Genomic DNA, 24,711 nt, shown 5'->3' with positions numbered 1-24,711 from the left:
AAAACAGCATTTTGCTTTCCAGCATAGCCACAGGCAGGATCAATCAGGTGGGAATATTCCTTCGTATCTACTCAACCTTTTCGCTCAGGAGATAAAATAACTGGTTGACTGAATAGCAAATGAACACTACTTTTTCTAGCAACAGAGTTGGGCTTACCAACTCATCATCACAAAGAATTCTCTAGGTGAGTGATCACATTTGCTGGGCCAGGAACAGCTCCTCATCTCTTCATAGGGCACCAGTTGGCCAAGTCCTGCTGCTGCTCCTGTTGGAGCTGCAAATGGTCTGTTTTCTCCTCAAACACAGTAAAGATCAAATACAAACTGCATTTTAAACTCCAATCTCTGCATGAACCTGTTAAACTGAAGATGGAATCTGTGATCCTGTAGCCACCTATTCTTCTGCCCAGAAGTTCTGGAATCTTTCCTCCTTTTCAGAAGACTAATTAAAGCACATTTCATCTTCGTAACAAAGGATATTTGAAAAAGTAATTAAGTTAGACTAGGTTTTTTTTTCAAGGGTAAAGCAAATCATGAATACTTCAGGATGTACTACTTAGTTTCCTAGAAAATTAACACCCCACTTTAACAGTTCTGTATACTAAAATCTTGAGCTGTACTTTTCATATCACTTGCCTTAATGCCACAGAAATTACTTTTAGTACTTAATTCATTACTTTATGCTGAGAAGCAGCTCTTGCAGTAAATGGAAACAACAGCTACATAGTAACATAACACAGCCTTGGGACAGGTTGGATGTTTTCTCGTTTCTTTCCTGTAATCCCATTTCTTTCCTGTAATCCCGTTTGGTTCCCTCGTTTTGCAGTGGCAGATGGCAGAGAATAACACAGCTACACGGTGCAAGTTGGCACATGTGCAGTTAAATGCATCACTGAGAGCTCTCTCATCCCTGTGATTCAGCTTCTCTTATCTCTTGATCAAGGAAACAGGATTTTAGCAGGGCCAATATCTGACAGGCTCTGTGGTCATCCCCAGCAGAAAGAAACCATGAATTGGGGCATTTCGATACAGAACAGCCTTTTTTGTACACTGGGGAATGAACTCCATGGTCAGCCTCATTCTTTCCTAATACCATTACTTTAGGATATGCATAAAAGAAAAGAAAACATGAGGAGAAACCTTGGTGCTAGAAAAAGCACCAAGGCAAAATTAGACATGTTTGAAATCTGCAGAAACAAGAAGGCAGATGGATCTGTTCCTTCCTATTTATTCTAATACTCCAAATTTAAGTGGTTCAATTAGTTCCTGAACAAAAAAATTACAGATAGCACATATCATGCATATATGTGTTTCCAGGGTCATTCTACTCGCTTATAAATTGCTTTGTTTTAAACTATTTTAGAGAAACAGCTTAAAAAACCCACAAAACTACTATTACCATTTATTCTAACTGCAATCTATTAAAAGGGCATAATGGCAACAACCTGTAAAAGGTCAGACTCAAATTAAGTGATTTGAAAAATCACCAAAAATTTTTGGGGATTTTTGTAAAAACTTTAGGTCTTATTGAACTCTGATATGAACTTGTTCAACAGTAATGATGCTGCGGGAGCAGCATTTCCTTTTGACTCTGCGTGATAGTTTCCATTGAGATGAAACTAATAAAAACGAAAAAAATGATCCATAGAAAAGCTGGTTATGTTCTACACATCCCTCCACAGTTGAACTAAATATCAACAGGAACTGCCAAATTTACTATGACACAGTAACAAGGAAGCAACATCATTACACTACTGAGATGACCTACTGATGGTCACACTTGACAGCAAGGATTCTCTGCAACTCTTTAACTGTATGGCCCACATCAGGACTATCTCACTGACTTTGCCTCTATTTAGCTCTCTGAGCTTTCTAAAATCTGTAACACATTTATAATTTATGTGTGAGGTGAATGGGCCATGACTTTGGCAAGGGAGAAAGAGATCAAGAAATACATCTCATTTAAGCAATGAACTGATTTACACTGAGGTCAAGAAGCTGAGGCAAAGGCAGCCCTAGGAAAAAATAGTCACTTGGATCTTGGAATGTGCAAGTCTAGGCATTAGTAGCAGAGTGATTTTTTGTTTTAAAAATACTGAAAGTCAATTCTCCAAGTTTTAACTTGATCACTAAAAACAAAGTTTTTCAGGGACTTCTCTTTCCTTTAGGCATGGCTGTAGGATGCACGTGATGCCATCAGCAGAGCACTTCAGACCAGACAAGTGGGTAGTTTTGAGGTTTTGTGCCCCAGTGAATGTGCCCATGGGGATACTGGGTATCCTGGTGACACTGAAGCTTTCTTAGACAACTTATCCCTATAAGAAACAAAACTCATAGTACTGACAAGTGGGATGAAATCAACAGTCCAAAGTCCACTTACCTTTTGCTTTTATGTCATACATTCACATGAGTATCAGGGTAATGCAGATTAATTTGTCTCATAAATCTCAGTTAAGACACATGTACTGTACTAGATAGCTTTCACTCAAAGATATAAAAGTTATAGGTTATAGTATAAATAAAAAGGGATGGATATAGATACAGACATCTAAAAGCTATAAATTTGCAACTGGTATAGCCTAATACCAGATGACCATATTCCAGATAGGAAGTCCAGGAAAAGCTTTTTTCAACAAGTTCTGATCACATAAACGCATACAAAATCTTTAGATATGGAATGAGGATGTTCCTCAAAAGGACCATTTGGCAGGTGTATCTTCTCCTTTGAAGGAAAGTTTTCAACAGACAAAGCGGGTAAGCATGGGTCATGTCTGCCCCATGTCTGATATAACAGAATACACTTTCAAAAGAGAGCACCAAGAAATGACATTCTGTAGCCCCTCCAGTCACTGACCAACAGGCATCATGTCATTCCCAGCAGTAACCTTCCTTACATCACTTGCCATTATTTGTAGATTAATATCTGTAAATAGAACTAGGTGCCCCATAAAATCTGTTATCAAATTCAGCATGCCTATTAGGATGGAAAATAATTAGCTGAAAGGTCTTGCAAGCCCTACATGCTCAGGTTCACACTTCCACAATACTTTCATGTTTCAGTTAAAGCTATTTTCATATATCCCTGTAAGATTTAATGCATCTATTCCTTACAGTACTGGGAAATACATTTATTTATTTAAAGTCTATCAACTAAGCAAAATCGTGCACTAACTTCGTCTAGCCTCTTGACTGTCCACCTGATTAGTTCCAAGTCTGCAAAATTCAAAGAAGTAACGGCTTAACATCTTTTTTTTGAATAGTCATTGGGTAATTTCCTGTCTAAAATTGTTGAGCCTGTATAGATAACAGCTTCAAATTCATAAATCTATCGCATACAGTTATGTATCTACTGAAATAATTGGTTCTCTTTTTCATCCATTTCCTAGGCAGTCACTTAAATCATTACTGTTGACACTGCTTAGTTGGCATATCTTTATCCAAGCAACATTTCTTTTTTTAAGTTCATTCTTAAAATAACCTCAACTTGAGATTATCTTCTTGCAAGCACAGTTGTATTTAAGAGCACAAATAAATGCTTCTCTATCTGCCAACAACAAAAATTTGTCCTAAATTACCATCCTGTACCCCAATTTCTACCTCAAAGGTACATATCAGAGACATCACCTAAAACTGAGCTGGAAAACGACTGACTACATTGTGTAGCAGTCAGCACAGACCAATTCACAGCAGTATAAAAAAACCTTTTCCCCTTCAATTCCAAGATTATCAAACTACATGAGGCAAGAACCACTTAGCCCTGGAGACCATTTCATCTGCTACAAGAAAATCAGAATTTTTTTTATATCAAACACCTTGTATACTACCCATATGAGCATAAAGTGTGTGGCTGATGAGCTAGCAAAAATCTGATACCATAGGCTTTTATTTACAGCAGTCTAAGCTTGCCTTTGTATTATTTAGCTAAACACACAATTTATGTACACAATTTCTCCATACATTTACATGCACCAAGATTTGAACCAGGAAAAGTAAAACATAAACCACAGCAGTCTCCTGCCTCAAGACACTGCATCAAATTACCAACATAACACATCTTAAAAGCTCGCTCTATAACAACTAAATTTTTCTTAGGCATACGTTTGGCCACGTAGAAAAGATATGATTAGCTGCTTCCAAACATTGCAGCATTTCTTTCTGTATCTAAATTGTTCTGATGGTTTCAGTTGGAATAAAATCAATTTTCTTTCCAGTAGCTGGTAGGGTGCTATGTTTTGGATTTAGTACGAGAATGATGTTAACACATTGATGTTTCAGTTGTTTAGAATTAGTGTTTACTCTGAGTCAAGGACTTCTCAGTTTCCCATGCTCTGCCAGTGAGGAGGTGCACCAGAAGCTGGGAGGAAGAACTGACAGAAGCTAAGAAAGTCCATGCCACAGAAATCATGCTCGGTACATAAACTGCTCTAAGTTGTGTGGGTGCTGCTGACCGCTGCTTAGGGACTGGAGGAGCCTTGGTCAGCACATAGTGAGCAAATGCAATTGTGGCTTTTTGGGGGTGTTGTAATTTGGGGGCAGGTCCTCTCTCTATTTTTATTTTGATAACTAAGAAAGTTCAACAGAGGTAGAATAGTAACTTAACTGCACCTGCAGAAATAAGATTCCACTCCAAACATCTAAATCCAGACATCTCCCATTATCATCAGTGGTGGTCAATGCAATCAGAGGAGTCTGGGGAGCAATTCCATTAGCCCTGGAGGCTCATTAAATAAATAATTCTCTAGACACTATTGACTATATAGGCTAGATTTCTATTGGTCATAATGGCAGTTTATAATCCAAGTGTAAAGAGAATGTATATCAAGGAGAAAAGAAATTCAGTATCAAAACTGAGAGAAATCCATACTTGTATGTATACCACAGCACCATGTATTACAGATTCACAAAGAAGATGGATCAAGACTGGCCAGGGACGCAAAGTCAAAAAACTAATTTCCTACAGCTAGTTCAAGCTCTATCAATTCCCTAAACAAGAATGCTCTCATACCATGTTCTATAATTTTATTTGAATTTTACCCTAAGCCTCAGATTTTCATATGTGGCAGCATCACTCAAAGAGAATCAATGACTGAAAAACTGAAAAACATATCTTCCACTGAAGTGACAAAGTTATCAAAATTTGGTAACAACTGTGACAAAAAAACCCTGCCTTTTATTGAGACACGGTTAAATCTCTTGGACAAGGATCAGTGACAGAACAAAAGAATATTAAGTCCCAATCACATGTTTCAAGACGTCAGCAAATCCTCAGTATAAGTGCAGGTTTTTAAAAAAATATTAATATTCTATGTAAATTTATCATTGAAAAATTAAATAATTCTTAAAATAAAATTACAAGGAGACTGAGTAATGAAGAAATTTCCTCAGGCAGTAAGTATTCCTTATGTCTACTCTAGAAACATATGCACTTAACTTTTTTGAGGCAGTCATAAAAGAATGACAAAAGCAAGGCAACAAAACACAAAATAGTACATGGATAGTTGATATTTGTTAGCGCTTTTAAACAGAGTAAACTAGATATTGGCACTCTCCTAAAAACATAGTTTGGCTCAAGATCACTGTCATTCTCTCTCTAAAAACTCTGCTGTAAAAACAGATATTTTTATTTATTAACAGGACAATAAAAGACTAAATCACATTTTAAGATAATGATCAAACAGAAGTGCAGAAACCCAGGTATCAGCCCTTGTTGTCATAATAGAGAACTGCTTAAATACAAAGAACATTTTATATTCTATCTCATGCAAAGTGCACTATAATCAAGACATATTTCAACTCTAGACTGCAATTATGACAAGAGCCTTTCTGCACTTGACAAAAGAAAGCTTGTTTCAAAAATACACAAGACCATTTTCTTATCTTTTTTATTACTGACTAAAAGATGGCTTGACTGCAGGGAAAATGGGAAACAGAAGAATACAGAAGCTCTACTACCAGACTACTATGAACTGCCTCATAAGAAGTAACACACACGTTATTTTCAGTGCCTGCTGTAAACATCTAAAAACAGGGAAATAATTGTGGTAACAAAGTACAAGAAAGAGCCCAACTATTGTAATTGGGTTTTTTAAAAATAAAATTGTTAGAATTTGTTAGAATTCACTAGTATTGTGCCAGTTCTCATGTCCCTAATTCAACTCCATTAAGTACATGAAATTAAAATTGGAAGTTAAACAGTAAAACTTGCCATAAAGACCACATTTCCACTTCTACATGTACAGCAGGTGACCAGCAGAAAAACAGGGAAACAGAAAACTAACAAAACAATGCAAAAACACCAAAAAAACCCCACAAAGAAACCATATTTGAGGACATTTTGTTTTTCTTCTTTGTAAGTAGACTTAAGAAGGGATGCAAAGCGAAGTAAAATCCTAGCACATACCACATTCTACAGAACTCAGTTTCATAGCTAAATAGCATTGTACATTTCATACAAAATTAGAATCCAACCTTCTTTCAAGAAATAATAACACCCATAATGTTGAAATACTTAAGTCATTTCCCCTACCTAAATCAATATATTAAATTTCCAAAACACAAATTGCACATAGAACAAATAATGAATGAAGAGCTGTTCCGCCTTATTCATGAGATTCAACAGATTTCAAAGACATAAGGCAGAATGTTAAATCAATTCTGAAAGCAAAAGTACATTTTTATTTACACCATGCCTACTGTGATATATCAGCAGAGTGCACATTTGATACAATATGCTGCTTTTCTGGATGACTGAATATGAAACATAGCCATGGTTTACTGGCTGAATATAGACTGAACATGACAGCTATATAATCTTACAGCAATTACATGGACATTATCAAACAAAAGTATTCAGAATTCTGGGGTTTGTTTTAGAAAACAGTTTACACAATTACAGGATATCTGAATGTTTGATAAAATGATTTTAAAGCATTATTTCAACTAGGAGTATCAAGATTAAAAAAAATTTCTATCAAAACTTCTCTGTTAAAAAGGAAAGGAAAAAAACTTGAAGAGACCTGCTGGGTCATTCAGCTTGTCCTGGAAGGTAATAAGAAGATAGGGATGAAAAGATTTGCATTTCAAAAACCGCTAACCCCTGTCTCAGAACTTGGGGTAAATAGCAAAAGAGCTTAAATACATTACCAGTGGTGTGTGCAGCAATGTGCAGCACACGTTTTTCAGCAGATGGTCAGAGAGAGAGCTGTATGGTTAAGAAGGTATTCAAAAGAGTCTGCTAAAAGCTTGTCTATATTTAGTGACACTCAGACACTTCAATATCCCTAAACTTAGAAATTTATCAGCCACATAGGCAAATTCATCTACTACTTTTCTTAAAATGTCATGGAATGACTTTCTGCTGCTGCTGCAAGCACCAATAAAACAGAAACCTCTTCTGACAAGTACAGTCCATCTACATTGATAATGAAGTGCAAGGACTGACAAGTGATTCCAAACTACAAAAGGAATCTTAGAAAATTAAAGGTCTGGCTTCAACATTCATTTTTATACATGCCGTTCTAACAAGACACTACATCATGGAATATCTACAGCAATGTGTATTGCTGAGAATAAGTCATAAGAGAGCAGATTCTGATCTAAATTAGTTTTAGTACAGGAAAGATAATTATTGCTTTCACTCACTTCACTGCAAGAACCATATCACCAACCAGCTCATACATTAGATTATTAAATACAGATTTCTGTATCTAATATGTAACAACTACAGAAAGTGATCCTATTTCTTTTTATGGTAGCTAGCACAGTTAAACATCTCTAAAACTATGCCAGCACTATTAATGTCCTGGAAGAGAGATTATAGCTACAGCTCTTCTCTACCACTAAGACATGCCACAGGGTGAAAGACTGCCCCAAATTTTCCCTTTTAATGTAATTCAGAAGATGAAAACTGAAAATCATACATTTTAACAGGTTAAAAAACGCTGAACAAATTAAAGCACTTTAAAGTGCACAATCATAGGCAAATGCCACCATAACTTCAGCGTTAACAACAAAGACTGCAGAGTTCCAGTTTCAACTAGACCAACTGGGAAAATTGAAAAAGGGATTGAGTTTGGAGTGAAAGAGCACACATTTTTACCATCACTTATTACTGTGATTCCTCAAATATTTATGTGCACACTCTAGCCTTCATGTATATTACAGTCTAATACTCTTCAACGTTTTCTAGTACGCCTCAATTTCATTTTCAGTTGGGGTCCATTAGAATAACACCCAACAAACAGAAATATGGTGAAAAATAATGGGTCTATACCAGATCCATTTCATTTAAGAAATACTTCTTTAAGATTTTGGATCTATCGTGAAAAAATTAGTGCTTTTTAATTAGAAGTTTCTGTAACAAAAATACTCTCTTACAAAAAACAGTTATAAAATGAAAGTGTAACAGATTTTTGTCAATATTCCTAAGATTAGATAACTGCAAGAGACACTGATATGCTGATTTTTAATTTAAGGCTTGAGTATGAAAGTTTCAGAGGGAAATACAAAGAAATATGGCTGAGTTTACTATGCATCTACATTAGCTACAGGGCACAATTAAAACATAATTATGTCCCAAAGACTTTTCCTCCTTAGAATCCTTAAGTTTACTGATAAACCTGCAAGTACATTGAGTTAAAAAGGTCAGGCAATACTGGTTAAAGTAAAATCTTACAACAAGTAAAAGGTAAAAAAAGGGTTTGCTTTGTTTTTATTCCTTCTAGTGCTCAGAACTTCCAGTGTATCAGTCAAAAAACCAAATTATATTCATACTGAAAGAAAACAGTGTCAAGTGAAGCTACACATTATTCCCCTGCCAAAACTAACTGGTGCAGCATCTACCTTTGGAAGGGGTGTGCATATGTATTTATATATTTATGCTAACATAAAGCTGTAAGTTAACATTACCTTTTCAATGTTGATTACCTATATAGCATATGGGCAGAAAACAGTAAAAAAAATTATTTTCATCTTACTTTCCTAAAATAAGTGGAACATGGAACCTTATATTCACATCTGATTTTTCACCATCTGACTTCTTATCTGTCAACTGGAATTATGATGTGCTTTGTTTAGTTGTCTAATTTGGAACCAAAACTAAAACAAAATATAAGAGAAACAGTCATAGAACAAGTCTGTATCTTTTTTGTTTAGTAAAGAGGTTAGAGCAGTACCACCTACAAACATACTTGTGTGAGAACTGTGAACAATGTAGATGTTACTGGTAAATCTCTTTGCAGTGAAGTCAGAATTTTTATCTATCAGGAAAGAAGAAATGGTATCAAATGCTTTGTAAAACTCCTACTATAAATCACATCAGACAGCAACATCCGCAAATGCAACATGGCATGTTGTTTTAATAACAGCAATTCCATATTATTATTTATATCTAAGTCCTAATAAAAATCATTATCTGATGCAAACAACTTTAAACAATTTTGATTTGATCTCACGATGCTTAATTAAACAGGAAAAAACCAGCTATCTCTAGCTCTGATTAGATGAGCTAATTTTCTGCAGTCTTTCCAGAATCACTGTGTACACAAGACTAAACACAAGTAACATTGACAAGGCTAACAGAGACTTCCCTCTAGCCATGGTTATATCTTTACAGGCATGCTAATCATCTCTACTTCTGATACAGCAAGTAATAATCTTGTACCAGTTCCTTCCTATGACTTGGCAGAATTTAACAGGACTCTCTAAGAAGTTATTCAAGTATGATCACAAAAACATAGGAAACATTTATTCTTCAAGATTGAGTCCAAGCATAAATTTAACACTGCCAAATCCACCACTAAGCCATGTCCCTAAGTACCCTCCTCCTTGGAATACAATCAAATGTAACCCTTGTCAGCATGTTTTCTCAGCCCTCTCATTTCCAGAATCTATTACATATCTCCCTCCTACTGCTGTAGTCAATAGGCACACAAAACAAATGGACAAAACCAAAGCATGCAGACCTGTGTGTCAGTAATCCACCAACAGGACTCCAATGAGCTTTCAAAATTCTGAAGTGCTCTACAGGAGAAGGGAACAGAATGCTAGCAAGCATACGCAAATGTGCACAGGACATACAAGACATGAAGGAAACAAAGGGAAACAAAGGACAGATTCCCACCTATAAAACACAACTTAAAATAACAATATATTACAGCAAGAATCTCGCAGATTTAACATACATACTGTGATAGCCATAAAGCCAAAAAAAACCCCAATTTTAACAGCAATTGAAGCTCATTTTCATTCAGCTAAAGAAGGGTATTATGATTTTATGATTCTATGATTCTAAACTCTGTGACCAGATGACAAAGGTCTTTTAAGAAAATTCCAGTTGCCAGGTTCAGCTCCAACCATTCATCTGGAATCAAATGCTGAAGAATTACAGCTGCCCACAAGATAAGTCCTCAGGATTTTCAGTTATTTTAGTCTGACTCCTTGCTGCTTATTAGCAAACTACCATAGACAAAGGAAAATAAAATAAAATCTTTTTCCAGATACAACCAACAAGAATACGACTAATTCAGCTTGACTCAAATGTAACACCAGTAATGCATGTATTTATAGCTTCAGGTCATGCTTTTAGTTCTCATGCCTGTATAAATTTTTACTATAAAACAAATTCACTCAAAACATCTCTTCTGCATATTGTTTATTAAAATACAAAAGGAACTCCAGACTATTCTCATCAGCTAGCATCAAGGCAGCTAATCGATCTCAGCAGCCATCTGTCTTCGTGTGAACATCATCTTCAAAACCAGCTACATCCCATTTGAACAACACACCTGTTCTCCTCCAGGCTTCAATTTGTATGCAAAAAACCCACTAAGGAAGTTATATGAAAGGAACAGATCTCCTGATGTTTGACTCACTGACATTAGGCTGATTTCTGGAAACCAACATGAATAATTTTTTAACTTGGTGTTTGGTGCATCACTATCTCAGAGGCTCTGCAGCTCCTATCAACCATCTCAACACAACCATCTCAACATATAACTCAACATCTTCGTTGAGTCACTACACAATTATACAGAAATACTGTGATTTCCCAGACTTGGCTTTCTTGTCTTTACCTGGCTCTTTTCTTTAGCCTTTGGGGTTAAAATTCAAATTAAATATTAATTTTTACTTCAGGCCTACATGCCTAGGATGTAGGCCTTGGACCATCTACTTACCATGTTGAGACCCCTAACAGCTACACATTACTGTATTTTTCTTTGAACTTGCACTGAAAGAAAAGGTTTAATGTCAATTAAACAGTAAGTTCGGGAATAAAAATGAGTCACGCAAATGAAAAATACATTTTCATGTTTCTTCTGACAATTAAATCACTTTTAGCCTGTTAATTAAGAAATTTCAAGAGCTAACTGTAGAATATAAAACACATTTTGAAACATACTGTTTGAAACATACAGTTACACTATGTAAGTACTGCCATTCAACATACAATAATGTTATGTATTGAATGTAATTTTGCCAAAACACAACAAAAATTATTTACACAAAATCAAAATCCACTTGTTCTATTTCACTTCAACTAGAGTATGAAATCATAAATTCCAAATGATTCAAGACAAATACAGACAGTATGTATTTCTACTGAAGCTAATTTTTACAGTCGTTGGTGGAAGAAAAAAACTTTATGGTAAGTATAACACAAAAATACAATTCAATCAATAATGTGAATATCTAGACCCCTGATAACCAATGAAAGCAACAATATTCTTTACTATATCAACACTTTGTTACCATGACATAACCCTCCACTGCAGAATTCAGGAAATAAGATCTTACTGCCAATCTATGATGCACTTTTATTAGAATTTTGTCTTACATATCCTAGAAGAGAAAACAAAATCTTCTTGAAGTTCTATTTTAGTCTTTATACATCTCAGAAGAATTCAAGCCTGGCCACCTATTTACATTCCAGTATTACTGAGATACAAATTTTTTTAAAATGAGATTTTAATCCATACAGAGAGATTTCAATTTTAAATATTGTGGCTTGCTGTCCCAAATGTCACTCTAGCCTCCAGATTTGTAAAGTTTAAAAAAATTCAGGAACAAAAATAGCAGATAGTATTCAATTGGAGAATTATAATTGAAAATGTGAAAGAATAAAGATCCTTTTCCGATTTATGAATCAAAACATTCCTAAAACAGTAGCAAGCAATACTAAATATAAAGGGGGCAAGTAAGGAAAAAAAATCTAAGAGGAAAACAACCCACAAATCTCTAAGAAATGAGAAAGTAAAATATCAAACCCAAACATAACCAACTGACTGATAGAGAAAATATTCCTGAGGATTTGAGGAGGTGGAGGTTGTTTCAAAGAACCACCATATCATCCATGCATTATAAACTGCCCTGGGGATAGTTGTACATGTTTAAAAGCACTGACCTGAAGATTGGCAACTGCCTACTTCTACTTTCATTTAAATACCCAGGGCTTTTTAAATAATAAAATTGTATAGACTTACAAAGCATTGGAATATAAACACTTCTAATTTACATCTATACAATATATTTGTTTATTCCATACTATCTTGTCTCCCTCTAGTGGCTGGCTCTCACAGATATGGGCATCTTCTTAAATTCAGCCCTGTCTGCAGAATCACAGGGTAATTCAGGCTGGAAAGGACCTCAAGAAGTCCCTAGTCCAAGCTCCCCCTCAAGGAATTTCTGGTTGGCCTTGATAAGAATATTCATCACCAGCTTTTTGCAATCAAGATAAAGGCTCACTCTTGAATCCAGACTCAAGAACTTCCTAAGATCATTTGGAAAAGAAATCAAAGAGCCAAGAAAATAGTCACTGGAACTGTAATTTGGGATGCATCATCATCCCAAAGTTTAATTGTTATTTAACAGAATAGGTAACATATTTCTTTGCCTATTGATGCAGTATATAGCCAGCACATTATCTGTCCTCAGCTTCATACATGATCACCATGTGTGGAAGAAACATGTAGAATATATCAATGATCAAGTGAAGTCCAAAAGCTTCATCATGAAGAGTTTGCTTCTTTACCAATAACAGACTGTGAGCAAGGTTGAATTTGAGTGAACTTTCTTTTTTCCTTTTTCCAGCAAAACATCTGTCACCAGGACCTTCACTAGCAAGAAGGGATGAAGAGGCACACCTCAGGCAACTAGAAAACAACCTGCTCCTTGCCATTTGCAATCAGCTGCAATAGAAAACAACATGCCCTATGAAACAACAGTAAGTTAATCTGGAAGACTGAGTCAGGATGAGTAAGAGGCTTTGCTAGCCTGAGTGCCACCACATCTCTGAAGAAAGAGTCCTAGAACACAGGGGCTAAAGAGCCGTGTCTCATTTTCCGTAAGAGGTCACAAAGACAAAAATCCTGTTCTGTCACAAGGAAAATTCCGTAAATATAGCAATACTACAGCTTTGGAGATTTATTGAATAAAAAACCCCCACACTCTTGCACAATTTTAAGATGCACTTCAGTAGCACAATAATTAAAACGAGTGCAATATCAAACTGCAGTACCAAAGGAACTACTTTTCAACACAGAAAGGTGTAACTAGCAACTGTTACTTCTGCACAAAGAGGTAAAAAATCAGAGTACTGGAAAAGGGCATTTTGTACCATCATACACCATTTACTGCTAAGAAAAAGAACATGTATCACAAATATATGTAGCAATGGAAAGCAAAAAGCAAGGGGCTGCCTTAAAGCCTTCTTCCATCTGTATCAAAATCTCAGATGCAAAACTTAGTAAAGAAGTAACTGAATAATACCTTAAAAAACCTGATTCTGCATTACTTCTTTCCTTTGTCTGAAATACTGCATTATCTTTCAACTCCTCCTTGTCACATTCACAGGTTAACCACACAAAAATATCTGAAAATAGCAACAATCTCCACTACATTGATCTCTGTTAGAGGACTTTATTTTCAACTATGAAAGTATTTTTACATCTGTAATCTAATTATTTATTTTTTCTTGTCGATTTATTACCTATCTGTATTTTTAAATCACACTGGAGTTACATCCCCTCACACCTTTTTTGGGCTGGTTTGGTTTTTTTGTTTTTGTTTTTGTTTTTGTTTTAACAGGGTGAGGAGTTACTTTTAAAGCAGGAACAGTGAAAGAATCTATGAGACTCAAGATCTGTTTAGAGTAAGATTACAATTTATAGTAAAAAAAAGGAAGTCAGAAAATAACACTGAAGCCAACTGGCACAACCATTCATTCAGAAGTAATGCATCTACTCCTGTTGGCAGTTGATCCTTTCATCTGAAAAACAACAATTTACCATTTAGGCACTCTTAACCTAGCAATTTGTAGAGTAATTTTAATTGCGGTGCCTAATTTAGGAAATGTTTTATTTTGCATTCTGCATTCATCCCTGTTGTGAACATGCCAATACATGATCATTCCCTCCCCCACTCCACCAACAGAGCATCTCTACCACTTTTAGCACTTTCTTTGTGTTACTTGATATTTTTTCCCCACTGTCTACATGGTTTCACACTTCATTGATACTTCACAGATTCCTCTCTAAAGGCAAAATATAATTTCTTAAAAGCTTTTCAACAGTGTTTTTATCAATGAGCCCTGAGATATGCCTGAATCAGTTATTCAGAGCACAGGAGGAGTTCTTTTTGGTGCAAACTGTCCATATGCCTATGCTCAGCCTGGAGATCATGCTTAGCCAGTTCACTGCTAATGTGTTCATGGTAACTTCCTTCCTGCTGAAGACTGAAGTTGTGTGCCAAGAATTCTGAGGATTGAAAACTAGCATAGATGTTGCAGCTATTAAAGACAAAAAATGAACAAACAATTTTGAAATCATAACTATTTCCAGCAAATTGAACACTCTTTCTGCAATATGAGTCAGTAGGTAATACATCATTGACCTTAATCTTTACAAAGTATCATGCATATACCTTCACAATGCTCCAGTAAAATTAAACAGTGTAATTAATTATCTGCACTCTACAGGAAAGGAACAACAGCACGAATGCCAGAAAATAAAAATGTCAAAAGAAACAAACAGCAATAAGAATTGTATTAATCTTCCTTTTTTCAGGACATTAAACATTGTATGACACTACTGTGTAAAATCAAAGGCCACCAACCTCAGTTAGAGGCATGAAAAATTAGTTTTCTTTTATATCCCAGTCTGAAGCTGGTTATCTAGAATTTGAAAAGCATCAAAATTACATGGAAGCAGTAGCCTGCTTGTGAAAACTGCAGTAACCAAACTCCTTGTTTGATTCACAATATGCTTTCTAACTCTTGAAGCTAAACACAGGACCATAAAACTTCATTTATTTCTAGGGCCTATCAACAGAGATGCTATAATAGAAAGTCATAACCCTGTGACTGAAAACAGGATCCAAGGTGCATACATGTCTTCATACATGTGCATGTAAATATTTGATCAAACCACACGTAGGCAGAATCAGATGTGTTCTCCCAATATTTTCTGAAAACAGAAATAAAAAATGTGTGTCTTTATACTGTAATTGTTTCTAATAGTTTGTTTTTATTTTTTCAGTTCCTTTAAGCACAGGATATGGCAATTGAAAATTCTGGATTTTCCTGAATTCAACTAGTGTTGCGGGTTGACCCCAGTTGGATGTCAGGTCTCCACCCAAGTCTCTCTCACTCCCCTCATCAGGTTTACAGAGGAGAGAAAATATAACAAAGAACTCATGGGACAAGATAAGGACAGGAAGGGATCACTCATCAGTTACGGTCACAGGCAAAACAGACTCAACTTCAGAAAAGTAATTCATTACCAATCAAATCAGAGGAGGGAAATGAGAAATAAAAATAAATCTTAAAACACTTCCCCCGCATCCCTCTTGTCTTCCAGGTTTGACTTTACTCCTGATTTTCTCTACCTCTTCCCACAGGTGGTGCAGGCAGACGGGGGAAATGGGAGTTCACAGATTTTTGCCACTCCTTCCTTCTCAGGGGGAGGGAGGACTCTTTACACTCTTCCCCTGCTTCAGAGTGGGGTCCCTCCCACAGGAAACAGTCCTCCATGAACTTCTCCAATGTTTAACCTTCCCACATGCTGCAGTTCCTCACAAACTGCTCCAGCATGGTCCCTCCATGATGTGCAGTCCTTCAGAAACATCCCGCTCCAGTGTGAGTCCCTGTGGAGTCACAAATCCTGCCAGCAAACCTGCTACAGCAGGTTTGGGCTCTCCATGGGGCCACAGGTTCTGCCAGGAGCCTGTTCCAGCATGGGCTTCCCATGGGCTCACAGCCTGCTGCAGGCATCCCACTGCTCTGGCATGAGGTCCTCCATGGGATGCAAGTGGATCTCTTTCCACCTCAGTCCTCCATGGGCTGCAGGGGCACAGCTGCCTCACCACGGTCTGCTCCACAAGCTGCAGGGGAATCTCAGCTCTGGCACTTGGTGCACCTCCTCCTCCTTCTTTTGCACTGGCCTTTGTGTCTGCAGAGCTGCGTTGCTCTCACATATTCTCACTCTCCTCTCACTGCCTGAAGCTGTTATTGTGAAGGAAATTCTTACCCCCTTTTCTTGAATATGTTATCCCAGAGGTACTTGGCATTAGCTCTGTCCGACAATGGGGGAAGCTTCTGGCAGCTTCTCACATAACAGAACCCTGAAGCCACATCCACTACCAAAATCTGGCCACATAAACCCAATACAACTATTAATTAATTGGCATTCCACTGCAAAATTTCCTGCCACTCTTCAAGAGATATTCTTGAGAACTTCGTAAAAAGATGCATTTGTGGAAGGGGCCAAAGCTGGCCTGTCACTTCTTTTAAGTGCAGCTAACAGGCAATTTGTGAGTTGCCATACAAAGCTCACAATGAGAATGAGAAGTTCCTTTAACACAACAATCTATAATGAGGATAAAAAACAAATGTACCTGTAATAACAAGAGATTTGTCCCATGAGAATCAGTAAAAAAAATACATAAACAATCCAAGAATAGATAGATTTGATGGACAAGTAGAATACCTTTTACTAACCAATAGACTAATTGGCAAGAAAGCTATTAACCAATTAAAGTTGCTCACCAGGCTTGTAGAAACTGTATAAAAAAACAGTATGTAGCCATAATAAAGAGAGCTTTCTGAAAAGTTTTACCATGTCACTCTGTATATCATATCCATCTCAACATCAACATGCATTTTGAAGGGTTTTTTTTAAACAAACTACCTATCTCCTTTTAAATCATATCACATTTAAGGAACTAGATAAACTGAGGTTTAGATACTCATTCAAATCATACCTTTAAATCCCTTTTTCCTTCCCAAAAAATTTGCAGACAAGCTGATCTATCTTCTGGGTCTTGAAAGAGGCGTATGTACCATAACTCATTTTAGCTGACTTTTATTTTTGCCCTGTATAAATAGCCATGGCCCAGAGAACCTAAGGTAATGAAAGACTGTCTACCAAGCACTCCAAAATAACTTCACGGTACTGCAGAAAGCTGAGATCTCACAATATTAAATTCTAAGTATTACACTCCACACAAAACTGAGATAAAGTCTGAAACTCTGCTCTAACACCTACCACAGGCCAGGAAGAAAATTATGGGAAAGGAAGCCTGCTTCATTGTACCTGAGCTGTTTGAGATAAGGAGCAGTTCCCAATCCTCCAAAAATTAGACATTAAATCTTCCTCACCCACAATACTATCAAAAATATTGGCTTGAGTGAAGCCAATGACTAATAAGTCTGTAATACCTCCCATTGCACTGAACAGTATTTTCTCAGTATTTCCTTGAACATATTCTTCTGTCTTCTGTCTCCAGTTTCTTCTTTCATTCTTCAACTATAAATTTGCTAAGGCAAGGCTACTTCACACAGAGCTGTGCAATTAATATTTTTTTTAATTAAACAACAAAAAAGCTGACCTTGTCTTTCAGACAGTACTGGGTTTGGTCACTTATCTGTTTGGTGAATAATTTATTTACATAGTACCTGAATTTCATGAAGGACACTGGTTTCCCAGTAATTTACTGGTATGGTTTTTCTAGTCCACATTTATAAAAGCCTCTTTATGGCTTGCCTTTTTTACCCATAGTTCAGGTCAATACCCAACAAAATTACTAAAATTACAAGCAAAGAAAGCAAAAAAAAATCTTCCACTTTTGAAATACCATACCTTTTGCCCAAGTTTCTACTTCAAAAAGCATCTATTCAAATCTGTAGCACAATGTACAGATTAATTACAACCCCACGTTTACATATGGAGTTCCTTCTCATTTGTTGAATTACCTTATCTGCATCCACTTTTCCTCTGATAAATTCTTTCTTCCAAAACTCCAGTGCCTGTTCCAGAGTGAGGCCGATGCCTTTCAGGAAGAGCCCATACTGCATCCTGCCCCCGTGCCGGAGGTGGTGGTTGTCGCGAAGGGCTCTGTGCAACTGCCGCATGCAGATGGGAAACGACTTCACTGACAGCTGACAAGAGAAGAAGTTCTGCTTAAGGCATACTGATAGTTTAATTTGTAGGATATATGTTTACTGTGATTATTAATTAGCTCCATTTGAAAATGCCAATGGCGGGAAGAAACTACATACACGTACAGAGAGCCTTGGGCCTGAATTCATAACGCAAGGGAGTCCATAAACTATCCAATTCAATAACCATCTCAATAACTCTGTCCAGAGGACACAGTAATACAGGTGGTAGCATCAGACTGTTCCAGCTACAAAGTAACACAGGTTTAATTGCTGTCAGGAAAAAAATACCCACACTTGCATCATAGTATTTCTTGACTCTGCTTTATTTTAGCACCTAGAATGGCAAAATTACCTTTGATAGAGTTTTGATGAGTTGGGGAAGAGAAGGGGATTTTAATTCACTGCCAGAGAAATACTATCACGGTTATGATGGACACTGAACATACATGATTCCTAAAATCCAGATAAAGGAGTTATAATTTAATCAACTCTGTACAATTTACACTTGGTGTTTTACATCCCACGTTTTATTTATTTCCTTGTTTTCAAAATCCCTCCTCTAAGTAAAAAATAAAAAAATAGCATTGAAAAGACTAATACTGCAAACAGTAATCATAAACTAAACAGCATGGTTTGCAAGATGGTTAAATACGAAAATTTTGTTAAATTCTGCTTATAATTATGTTAGGTATTTGTGAAAGTACACAAAATTAAACAGAAAATTAAGCATTTCACTGCAACTTCACTCTGAGTCTGAATACTGATTAGATGCATTTTCAACTAATTCTGCTATATTTCGAACTTAAACACAATTTCTTTCAACAGTTACCAAGCAAATATTAATAAAAAGAAGATAAAGGCTTTATATTTAGTTTTTACATAGAGTACTTGAATTTAAGAAGTAACATCCTATGTAACTCCAGAAACACAACTTACAGCATCAATTTGATCTAGAGAAATTTTTCCAGTGTTCTTTTGGATGCTGTAATCTGGGCCAACGTAAGAATGGCTGAAAAAGAAAGCAAGCAGTACGGTATCATTTAAAGCAGTTCCAATATATTTTTAAGCTCACAAATTTAGAAAGAAAATAATTTATCAGTTATAGGCTGCAAATATTTCATATCAGGCAAAAACAAGAAACCAAGTAATTAAGACTCATAAAGCCAACATTAGAGCAAACACAGCAAAGAAACCCTCTTTCCCTTTATCTGAAAGGGGGATCATATAGGATTTAGATCATCTAGTCCAACCCCTGCTCAAAATGGTGTATGCTACATCAAGTTGCTTAGGATCTCATAAAGCTGGGTTTTGAGCACATCCAAGGACAGAGACTCATAACCTTCTGAGCGATCTGTTCCAATGTTCAACCACCCTGTCAACAAAAAAAGTGTTTTCTTATGTTTAGGTGCAATTCCCTGTATATCTCAGTCTCTGCCCATTGCCTCCTAGCCTATCACTGGACATGATACCACTGAGAAGACTCGCTCTTTCTTTACTCCTCCTTATCAGACACCCATTTACATGCACTGAAAAAATGCACACACACACTTCCTGCAATTTATCTCCTTCAGGCCGAACAGGCTCAGTTCTCTCAGTCTCTTCTCATCCTACTGGGGAGCCCAGAGTTGGACACAGCTCTGCAGATGCGGTCTCACCAGTGCTGAGTAGAGTGGAAGGATCATCTCCCCTGACCTACTGCAAGTGCCCTTCCCAATGCCATGCAAGAGGACTGTTAGCTTGCTTTCCTTCACAGCTACCCTGGTGGCTCACAGCTTGTCCAGCAGGACCTCAAGGTCTTCTACTGCATTCATGGCCATTCAATCCCGAACTTATTCTAGCACATGGGGCAATCCTCTCCAACTGCAAGCCTTGCTTTTTCCCTTGGTTGAACTTCACAGGGTTCCTGGCAGCCTATTTCTCCCTCCTGCCCAAGTCCATCTGAAAGACAGAGCACCCATCTGATGCAAATCATTCTCCCTAGTTTTATATCATGTCAGACTTGCCAAGTACACACTCAATTCCATCACCCAAGGCCATAAAGTAGAAGCTAAAGAAAACAGGACTCCAAGGGATTGGCCTCCAGCTGGTCTTAACATCTCTGATCACAAACTTTTGAACAGTGCACTTAGGAGTTTTTAGTCCACCTCACTGTCCCTTTACTTAGCTCATACTTCATCAGTTGTCAATGAGGTGTTACAAGTGTCAAAAACCTTGCTAAAGTCAAGATGAACTCCACTGATCTCCCCACATCATCTATTGAGTCTATCACAAAATTACCAGCTATGAGGTTAGTCAAGAATAATTTCCCATTCACACCTCTACACTGACCACTCATGGTCACATTCTTTCTATATCTGCAACTGAGATGAGGATTCTTCTCCTTACTCTTTATGACGCCAGAGATACTTTTTGCTTTCTTCCAGTAAAAAAAAGATTCTTTCTACTTTGCCATTTGTGTACCACAAAAACAAATTTAAATCTCCCCTAATATATCACTATGGATATCTACTGGGGGGAAAAAGTAAAACTTCAAAAATGAAAGAGTAACAGTAAATCTGGAATGGATTTTTCTGCATTACTGATATATCAATACAGTTTAAGTCCTAACCAAAATACCACAGAAATTTATTTACATGAGCAGGACATAGTCAGGTAACCCTACACTACAGCAGAGACAGTGGCACAGAAATTGTCACCCAAGTAATTTCAAATCAAACACAAGCATCTAACGTCCAGCTGTCACAGATGTGTTTGTGCATCACAAGATTCAGTAAGGATATGAAGGGCACTGTGTAGGTGTTGAGGATAGTGAATAATACCAGTCTCTCAAGGTGTGCATTCTTGCTTGTGAGCTGAACATAAGTAAGAAAGAAGGTGAATGTCTGCATGAGTATTGCATTATCTGTTTAAAAATCCAGTCTTGCAAAACACTTGGTTTCTCTTTCACCCTTATCTTTCACTATCATTTGAAGACAGAATTTAAAAAATCATTTAAATGTTTTTTGTAAAGGATGTTACACCATTTAGTCCCATACCCCACTTAAAATGGGATTACTGCCAACATTAGTCAGGTGAGCCATAGGTTTTTCTAGCTGAATCCTAAAAATTTCCACAACTAAGATTACCTGCCTCTAGGCAACCTGCTGCACTGTCATTCCAGCATATACATTTTTCCTGTTTGATCTAAACCTCCCAAGCTGCTAAATGTAACCACTGTCACTTGTTAAATCCTCTGCTGCCATTGAAAATTCCAATACCACAATGTCCTCCAAAAAGTTGTAGGCTGCTGTTTGATCTCCCCTAAGCTTCTTTTTCACTGGACTAAACTAAGTCAACTCAGCTTCTCCCTATAACTCATTTATAGGCCCAGTCCTATAGTAGTGTGATGGGATTACAACAAACGGTTTTGTCCATCTGAAATTACTCCTGATGAATATTTTAAACAGTAGAGTGTTACAAGCCTGTAAGCCCCATACAAAGCAGGAGTTGCTAAGTGTTCTTCTCACACATTTAAATATTAAGGTTGCATGTCTATTAAATAGTTAACATTTCAGCAAGTTAAATCTCTTTGTAGTCTACTTGTGAGCATGTGAAATCCCTAAACACAATCTTGCATAAAATACTTTAACATTTTAACTAAAAATGTTCTCTTTTTTTTGGTCTCATACAAACAGTACTAGAAAGCTATTTTTTCTATTCTGATTTACACTAAAAACAAAACATGAAACTCTTTCTATATAATAAAAATTAGAAAATTAAAAGATAGCTTTCATTGCATCTCTGCTTATTTACATATGATTGAACTTTGTTCAAGAGCAATGAATGACAACAAGGATTGCAGTGTTACTTTAACTTTTAAAAATGAAATAAAATGTCAAGTTTTGAGAACAGATAGCTCAAGCAGTAGAACACCATAGAAAATAAGAAACATGATCTAGTAAACTAGATCTGCATCCCAATTCCCCATGCAGTGCTGCCATGATGGAGCCTCAATACTTCCATCTCTAATTCATCCAACATCATTTCAGTGATCTTAATGCTAAGATGCATGTGTTCAAAAACAGCTTTCATTGCTGGCATCCAGTATTTAAGTAGATTTCTATCCTTAGAGACATTAAAAATTCTAGAAAAACAAACACCTGAACAACCTGATCTAACCAAATCTGCACTGAGCACAGGCTACATTAAATCATCTCCAGAGGCTCACATCAAGCTAAATTATTCCATGATTCTAAACCAGCTCACTCTAATTGTATGGACCTTGCCCTCCTGCATATGATGATAGTAAGATCAGTCTCCCATATGAAGTGGCAAAAAGCAATCATATATAAAAGAAAGAGACTAGAGTTCTCTGCTTACCCTCTTCTACAAATACAGTAGCAAGTTTATATACATATATATATATATATATATATCTATACACACACAGTTAAGAGGGAGGCAGACTATTTACTGTAGTGTTACACACCTTCAGCAATCTACTTAGGTCCATTAAAAGAACAAATTAGTACTCCATTCATCAGTAACAGCAAAATCTTTCAAAAAGAGCAGAGAGCATAGAATATTTGCAACAAGAAAGGCCAATGCTCTGAGCATTGTAATTTGGAATCTGTTTTGCTCATAAAGGAGTTTAACAACTTTGCACTTGCTATTAAAGAAACCCCTTTTTTAATAAAATAAAAATAAATAAAATAAAAGCTACAACTACTTTTTGTTACTTAGAAGCAACACTAGTTCTATAAATTATGTTCCATGTCATTTATAAAGCTTTTGTTAAGTTGAAGAATTACTTTTGGGGGGTTTTTTTCAAAATCAATCACACAGATGAGGTCTGCAAAAAACTTGTACCTAAGGCATTCTACCAAAACAATTACTTTAATCTGCATGAAGGAATATACTCATGCTTTCATTTTACAATACCTGAGATGATTAAGCAGAGGCTGGAGTCTCTCATCAGACTGTATGGAAGGTAGTGATCGTGCTGTCAGCTGGAAGAAAAAAAAGGAGTACAATTAACAAAATATTGGCTTAAAAAATTAATAGCACAAGGCAAGAAATTATGTTAGAAGTCACAATGCATTGTTACAATTTTATACAACATTGGGTAAGACATCATTTCTCCTATTAAAAATAACTAAGCACAGCCTTCCAGAATCTGAAGCTAGCAGAAATATTTACAAGTTAACAAACAGTGAAAAATAATTTTTCTCAAATTACAATGCTATTAGAATTAATTAGCAAGACATCATTGAAAGTGGTATGCGTTTTTCCAAACATACTCGAAATAGAAGTCATATTGTTCCTAGACAGCCTTCTACCAATGAAAATATAACCCATGAAGTCATATGATATATAATTTACATCTGTATAAAAACAACTCACATAGTGTTTAGCACTATGTGACTTTTATATAAACATGGTTCTGTGTACATGTGTTTTTTAAATGGGAGTAACATGTTTTGCAATTTGATTGTTCTAAAATACATATTTTTTCTTCTAATTCATATGACTAATTAAAACATTCAACTTCATCTGCAAAAATAAACCTAGCAGTCTATAGATCAACAAATACAGGTCAGACTATTGTAGCATATTAGTTAATTGGTGTATTAACTAAAATAACTGGAAAAATATATGTAGTAAATTTGCTAGGTATCTGTATATAGGATGGCTACCTTCACCTATAAAAGCTGCAAACATAGCACTTTGGATAATTCTGACATGTATCTAACATAAAATATTGAACACAAACATGCATTTCATGATTCTGTGGCTGCCAAGTTAGGCTGTATTTTGAAAATTACCTTTGAACAAATTCGAAAGTTCAAGATATTTCACATCATATAAATAAGCATCAAGTTTTTAAGTATTTTACAGGTAACTCAAAAATAGCATGCAGTATTAATTAATTATTGATTATTAAATGTACTCATCCTATCTGACTGCTGCAGAAAACGTTAACCTGGCACTGTCAGCAACCCATTCATCCTCCTTTAAAGAAGGCAGCTATCTTGGCAGTTACAGCATGATCTACACTCCCATGTTTTATGGAACTAGACTGAGATGCACATGATACACTATGACTTCAGTAAACTCTGCATTTATTCAGAAGTTTATTTTAATTAAGAAAAACCCTTCATTTTCCTACCACTGAGTTTTAAAGGTCAATATATGTATTGTTCTATATTCACACCCTCTATAAAATAATCCCCTAATTTTGTTTTAAACATGAGCAGAAAATCAGAAATTATTTCTGAAAAGAAGCCTTCTAAACAGCA

At 36.2% G+C, this 24,711-nt stretch overlaps 1 protein-coding gene across 1 annotated transcript in view; it reads right to left on the bottom strand.

Moving 5' to 3' along the window:
- Positions 1-24,711, bottom strand: part of PRIM2 (DNA primase subunit 2) — a 91,966-nt gene that overhangs the window by 14,913 nt on the left and 52,342 nt on the right. Inside the window, exons 7-9 of the mRNA XM_066314961.1 lie at positions 23,354-23,421; positions 19,370-19,442; positions 18,245-18,430 (exon numbers count right to left, since the gene is read on the bottom strand). Of these exons, the coding sequence (XP_066171058.1) occupies positions 18,245-18,430; positions 19,370-19,442; positions 23,354-23,421 (327 nt within the window). The remainder of the gene's footprint in view (positions 1-18,244; positions 18,431-19,369; positions 19,443-23,353; positions 23,422-24,711) is intronic.

The sequence above is a fragment of the Sylvia atricapilla genome, chromosome 3 (assembly GCF_009819655.1).
Source record: "Sylvia atricapilla isolate bSylAtr1 chromosome 3, bSylAtr1.pri, whole genome shotgun sequence".
Classification (NCBI taxonomy): domain Eukaryota; kingdom Metazoa; phylum Chordata; class Aves; order Passeriformes; family Sylviidae; genus Sylvia; species Sylvia atricapilla.
This window is presented reverse-complemented; position numbering and strand designations above follow the sequence as displayed.